Source organism: Sceloporus undulatus, chromosome 3 (genome assembly GCF_019175285.1).
Source record: "Sceloporus undulatus isolate JIND9_A2432 ecotype Alabama chromosome 3, SceUnd_v1.1, whole genome shotgun sequence".
Classification (NCBI taxonomy): Eukaryota; Metazoa; Chordata; class Lepidosauria; order Squamata; family Phrynosomatidae; genus Sceloporus; species Sceloporus undulatus.
Genome location: NC_056524.1, coordinates 143843608 through 143850246, shown reverse-complemented (window position 1 = coordinate 143850246; position 6639 = coordinate 143843608). Strand labels below are relative to the sequence as shown.

The 6639-nt window shown below is 45.8% G+C and overlaps 2 protein-coding genes across 5 annotated transcripts in view; one reads left to right on the top strand and one right to left on the bottom strand.

Annotated features, from left to right (window-relative positions):
- Positions 1–6639, bottom strand: part of NAT8L (N-acetyltransferase 8 like) — a 110863-nt gene that overhangs the window by 102694 nt on the left and 1530 nt on the right. The gene's annotated exons all lie outside the window — the stretch shown is intronic.
- Positions 2140–6639, top strand: part of NELFA (negative elongation factor complex member A) — a 39391-nt gene continuing 34891 nt past the window's right edge. Inside the window, 1 exon segment of the mRNA XM_042458583.1 lies at positions 2140–2642. Coding sequence (XP_042314517.1) covers positions 2388–2642 — 255 coding nt within the window. The 5' untranslated portion in view covers positions 2140–2387.

Sequence of the window (6639 nt, the reverse complement as noted above, 5' to 3'; positions counted from 1 at the left end):
GTATATGCTCAAGTCCCATTAAATATAATGACGTAGCAAAATGGTGTCCCTTATAAAAATGGAAAATCAAGGTTGGATATTTGAGATTTATACTTTTTTTGAACATTTTCAAACTGTGGATGCTTGGATCTGTGGTATAAAAAAATATGTGTATTAGAATGGCCGACTATATTAGGATACAAGTATGTGCTCTATTACATCATCTGAATAACTTTAGAATTTGGAACAAATCCCTTACACCAGTGTATCCTGAAGATACAGGAATAAAATTAACATTGGTGGACGAAGACAATGACACCACAGTCTAATTGCAGAGGCCAAAGGAAAGAGAGACATCAGGGACGTAGCTAGGATTTTAGGAAGGGGGAGGTCCAGACTAAGTGCCACCATTATAATGGGGCTTGAGTGCAGCGGCACAGCAGCACACACCATTCATTTTTCTAATGGAGGGGGGGGATCCAGACCCCAAGGAACCCTCCCCCCAGCTACATCCCTGGAGACATAGAAGGGGAAATGCAGTCTTAAGGCTGTTTCAGAAGAGGGATAGGACTCAGATGATATGTTAAACTCCCTCAGAACTTGGTTAAGCCCCAAATGAAATCTTAGAACAATGATGACACTCTTTGGCCCACCTGGGCAAATGGGGCTTATGGAGCTCTTGGGTGAATCTCCACACCCTCAAAGATGGGAGAGAGTAAAAATGTAACTGTACCACAGACCTGGCAAACACATGGCTCAGTATGGTTCTTTGCTTCCTCCCCTTTCCTGATTTGGGAAGGAGTGTGAGGAGCGAAACAACTAGGGACTCAGTGAGTAACTCTAGGAGACAAAGCAGATGGCCAGAAAGGAGTTGCTTCTAGCTGCTCTGGCCGCAATTGGGCCTGGGCCACGGTGAACGTGTAGTCCTCTCTGAAAGCAGGCCGCTTCCAATGGTCCCAAGCCACATGCTGCAGGAGCCGGATTAATTAGGAGGAGTAGTTAATACCCCAGAGGACAGGATCAAAATTCAAAATGACCTGAATAGACTAAAAACCTTGGCCAAAGTTAACAAAATGAAATTCAACATGGAGAAATGTAAGGTACTGCACTTAGGGTGGAAAAAATGCAATGTACAGATATAGAATGGGGGACACCTGGCTGAACGAGACTATGTGTGAAAGGGACCTAGGAGTCCAAGTAGATCATAAGTTGAACATGAGTCAACAGTGCAATGCAGCAGCTAAAAAGGCCAATGCGATTTTAGACTGCATCAAAAGAAGTATAATATCTAGATCAAGGGAAGTAATAGTGCCACTATATTCTGCTTTGGTCATGCCTCACCTGGAATACTGTGTACAGTTCTGGGCACCACAATTCAGAAAGGACATTGAAAAACTGGAGCGTGTCCAAAGGAGGGTGACAAAAATGGTGAAGGGTCTGGAAACCATGCCCTATGAGGAACGACTTAGGGAGCTGGGGATGTTTAGCCTGGAGAAAAGAAGGTTAAGAGGTGATATGATAGCCCTGTTTAAATATTTGAAGGGATGTCATATTGAGGATGGAGCAAGCTTGTTTTCTGCTGCTCCAGAGACTAGGACCCAATGGAGCAATGGATGCAAGCTGCAGGAAAAGAGATTCCAGCTCAACATTAGGAGGAACTTCCTGACAGTCAGGGCTGTTTGACAGTGGAATGCACTCCCTGGGAGTGTAGTGGAGTCTCCTTTCTTGGAGGTCTTTAAATAGGGACTGGATGGTATGCTTTGAGTTCTTGCATGGCAGAATGGGGTTGGACTGCATGACTCTTGTGTCTCTTACAACAACTCTATGATTGTATGATTCTAAAAGATATTAGGCTGACCTCCCTCAGTCTGGCCCTGACTGGAGCCCCACTCCAAGGCCCAAGACACACTGCAGAAATAATAACCCAGTTTGAGACTGTTTTACTTGCATTCCTGGCGCGATCATGCTAGGGAATTCTGGGAAACGTGGTTTTGTGAGACACTGGGCATTCTCTGGTGCCACAGTAAACTACAATTCCCAGGATGCCCTAGCACTGAGCCAGGGCAGTTAAAGCCGTCTGAGTCAAAATAGGACTATTTCTGCAGTGTGTTTTGGACCCAACTAGGGTACCCAGAAGGCGGCTCATGGTCTGAAAGCAGCCCAGTCGCATGTGTCGGAGACACAGCCTGTGAGAGGAGCCGGGAGGGAGAGAGACGGAAGAGAACAGCCGGCGCCATCTTCGTGTACGGAAAAGGCGAGCCGCCATTTTGGGCGCCGGAAGCGCCGCCGAGGGCGCGGCCATTTTGCGCGGCCTCCCTCCCTCCTTCCTTGGCCCCTCTTGCGTCCGTCGCGGAGGGAACGGGGCCGGGGCCTTGTCCCCACCTCCCTTTTTTAGGTGTCTTCATAAAATGCCCGCCGAGAGCCCTCCCTTCCCCCCGCTGCTGCGCTCCAAGATGGCGTCGATGCGGGAGAGCGACACCGGCCTCTGGCTCCACAACAAGCTGGGCTCCACCGACGAGCTGTGGGCGCCCCCCAGCATCGCCTCGCTGCTCACGGCTTCGGTCATAGACAACATCCGCCTCTGCTTCCACGGCCTCTCTTCCCCCGTCAAGCTCAAGCTCCTGCTCGGGATGCTGCACCTGCCCCGCCGCGCAGTGGACGAGGTGGGTCCGCGGAGAGGGCGGGAAAGGCGCGCGCTGCCTCCACACTGGGGAAATAACCCGGTCTGGTACCGCGTCAACTCTCTCGGGCTCAAGGCTATGGAATTCTGGGCCCCACAACAAACTCCAACTCCCAGAATTCCATAGCCTTGAGCCAGACAAAGCCCCCCAAGGTCGGAGGAAGACTCCACCAGTTTCCATTGTCCCACTGTGGAACAGCCCTGACTGTCAGGAAGTTGCTCCTCATGTTGAGCTGGAATCTCTTTTCCTGCAGCTTGCATCCATTGCTCCATTGGGTCCTAGTTTCTAGAGCAGCAGAAAACAAGCTTGCTCCCTCCTCAATGTGACTCCAAATACTTAAACAGGGCGATCATATCACCTCTTAACCGTCTCTTCTCTGGGCTCCCTCAGTCTCTCCTCATAAGGCATGCTTCCCAGACCCCTGACCATTTTGGCCACCCTCCTCTCTCTGCACACACTGCGGCTTGTCAACATCCTTCCTGAAGAGTGCTGCAAGTCTGGACCAATCACTGAGGGCTGTTAATGGATTGCAAGGGAACATTTCCCTTTCCCTGTGGCTTTTGGTGAGTGAGAGCATCCTATGCCTGCTGTGTATTAACACACAGTATAACTGAGTGGCAATACCCACAAGGCCTGTGGTATTTCAGGTTCAAGGTAGGAAAGGATCTATTGTACTGTTGCTCCATGAAAGGGTTCCTTATGCACAGAAGGTAAATGTCATGCAAGGGAGAGGGGCTAGGCTAGAGAGCTTTCCCCTGGTATGTTGTTTCTCTGGGGTTTGTGGGGGAACAGCATTAGAGTATGTTAAGTGCTATACACCAGCATAAGCACATTCATATGATTGTCTGCCTATATAAAAAGGCTCCTATTCACCACATTTTACTGGCACCCTTCATAGAATTGGAAGGGGGCTTCAGGTGCCATTGCATCCAAGGCTCCAAGCCACTGCTCTATGCAGGATCTCCAGCTAAAGCATCCCCAGCAGGAAAACTGTCCAGTCTCCTTTTAAAGACATCCTGAGAAGAAGACCCCACCAGCTAGCTAGGCAATTGGTCCTATTGTCCAACTACTCTTACTATCAAGACTTTCCTTCTAATGTTCATTCTTGTAACTTAAGCTGGTTCTACTGTTAGCCAGAAAAGGGGGGGCGGCAGGGATGTCCCACTAACTGTATCAGCTTCACTTTAAAAGTTGGGGAATTGGTTTAGCTCAAGAAAGCTTAGTAGAGCCAAGCCCTTGGTCCAGGCCTTGGAGGCAGAGAGGAACTGCTGGACCTGATCCCCTTCCCCACCACCACTCCCTTCTCCTTTTGTGTCCTGTCTTTTTAGATTGTAAGCCTGAGGGCAGGGAACCACCTGATTAAAAAGACTGTATGTACAGCGCTGTGTAAATTTATAGCGCTTTATAAATAAAAGTTAATAATAATAATAATAATAATAATAAATTTTATTTATATGCCGCCTCTCCCACAGGATCGAGGCAGCTTACAACATCAAGTAAAACACAGTATAAAATACAACATACAGTTAAAATACATCTCATTATTTCCCTCCCCGCCCCGTCCATACTACAATATCATTAAAAAATCAAAAAATTAATAATTAAGAAAGAATTACAATAGTCAATAATCAAGCCAGTTAGAAGCAAGGCGATCCCACAAATAGGTTGGACCCAAGCCATGTAGGGTGATAACCAACACCATGTACTGTACCCAGAAACTAATAGGCAGCCATTGGAGAGATTTTAAGATGGGGTAATGTGGTCACCTCTAGCTGTCACGGTGACCACTCTGGCTGCCATATTTTGGACTAATTGAAGTTTCCGGACAAGGTACAAGGATAGCCCCATCTAGAATGCATTGCAGAAATCGAGTCGGGAGGTTACCAGTGCATGTATGGAAAGGACACAGCTGACGTATCAGCCGGAGTCGATAGCAAGCACTCCTCGCTTGCACATTTATCTGATCTGACATCTGAAGTGACGAGTCTAGGAGTACTCCCAAACTGCGAACACAGTCCTTTAAGGGGAGCATGACCCCATCTAGGACCAGTTGACCTATCCTTATACCTGGGTTAGTGGGCCTGACAACGAGTACCTCTGTCTTCTCTGGGATCAGTTTCAGTCTGTTTTTCCTCATCCAGTCCATCACTGCTTTAAGACATTCATTGAGGGCTAATATTTACCTACCCATGGAAGGCGGGATGTCGCTCAGTCTTGGGTCTGAGGACAACACAGTTAATACACGGAGCACAAAGTGTGGGCAACTGTGTACAGAGAGGCTAGGTTTTGGGACTAATATTTATAGCTGAGATCCTAGCCACAGGGGTGTTAGGTGCTGTCTTGCAATGTAACAAAGACCTGATGGTCTTACCAGAAATCAACAGTGGGATTCTGGACCACTTGATGGCTTTAACTTCAGAGTTTCAAAAAACAATGATAGAATTGGAATATTCCTACAGTGGATGGATAAAGAAGTTGGTTGGGACTATGGCAGGGGTCAATTAGGAAGCAATAGCTTCCTGCCTTTGGTGCAGTGAGACCTCTTTTTATCTCTTGATGCAAGAGAATATGCATAGTGCCTGAGGGGAGAAACGAGTGATCCGTACACTTGTTAAGCCTTTGTCCTGTTGTTACCTGGATCCTCCCAGAGGTCTTTGGGTCTCCATAACCTTTCCATGGGTAATTCATCTGGGGTTCCAAAGGTCATCGTGATCACTTAAGAACATGCCTGGCTCTAGATATGAAAACATGGAGACCTTAAATATGACATGGAGTATGCAGGGTGTACTAACACTATCCTCTCGGGCAGCAAAGAACAGCAACAAGGAAAGAAACACAACAGCACTGCCCCCTCCTCTCTGTGACACCATTTAAGGTATTTAAAGAATGAAATCTTGTCACCCCTCAGTTTTCTGTTCACCAAGCTGAAGCCCAGCTCCTTCAGCCTTTCTTCATATGTTTTGGTCTTATGTCTCTTAGCATGATCATTGGCCTTGTCCTAACCTGTTCCAACTTGTCTATATCTTTCATAAAATGAGACACCCAGAAATGAATGCAGTATTCCATATGAGTCCTGACCAGTGCAGAATATAGTGGGGCAATTACTACCCTTCACTTAGAAACTATGCATCTTCTTAAAATAAATAAATAAATTCTTCCCCTGCCACATTTTTCCATTTTTATTTATTTATTTATTTATTTATTTATTTATTTTATCCCAGCTTTCTGCCAAGTTGGAACCCAAGGCGGTTCACAACATACATACATACATACATACACATATACAGTGCGCATTTGGCTTATGCAGGGATCCGTTCTGGACCCCCTTGCGTAAGCTGAATAGTGCATAAGTTCAAGTCCCATTCAATTGAATGGGGCACGGGAGAGTGCGTGTGCACCATGCATTCTCCCATCGCGCGGCTTCTGCATAAGCCATGTATGGGGCGCCCGCCTATAGCGTGGGCACGCTGTGTGTGTGTGTGTGTGTGTGTGTATATATATATCTATCTCACATTAAAACTACACTTTAAAAACAATTAAAATAATCTAATTAATTAAAAAAATACATATAAAATTTAAAACATACAAGGTTAAAATAATCTAAACCAACCCCCCACCTCTAAACCAGGCTTGCATGATTTTAAAAAGCTTTATAAAACATTAAAATAATTAAATCAGTATGTTTTCCTTGACATAGCAATGAAGAAAACACAGAACAATACTGACTTCTTTCCCCTTTCATTGTTAGTTTCTACATGAATACTGTACTGTACTTAATGTCCTTCCAATCCCACATAGAACCATAGAGTTGGAAGAGACCTCAAAGGCCATATTTGATTTCATTCTCTACCTCTTAAATCCTATTATATGGTTTCCTTTACACTTTATTTCTCCTATAGAATTCATGCTATCTTCGAATTAATTATGATTCAAAGGTTTTGCAAGTTTACACTTACGATACATCCTATTCTAGTTTTGT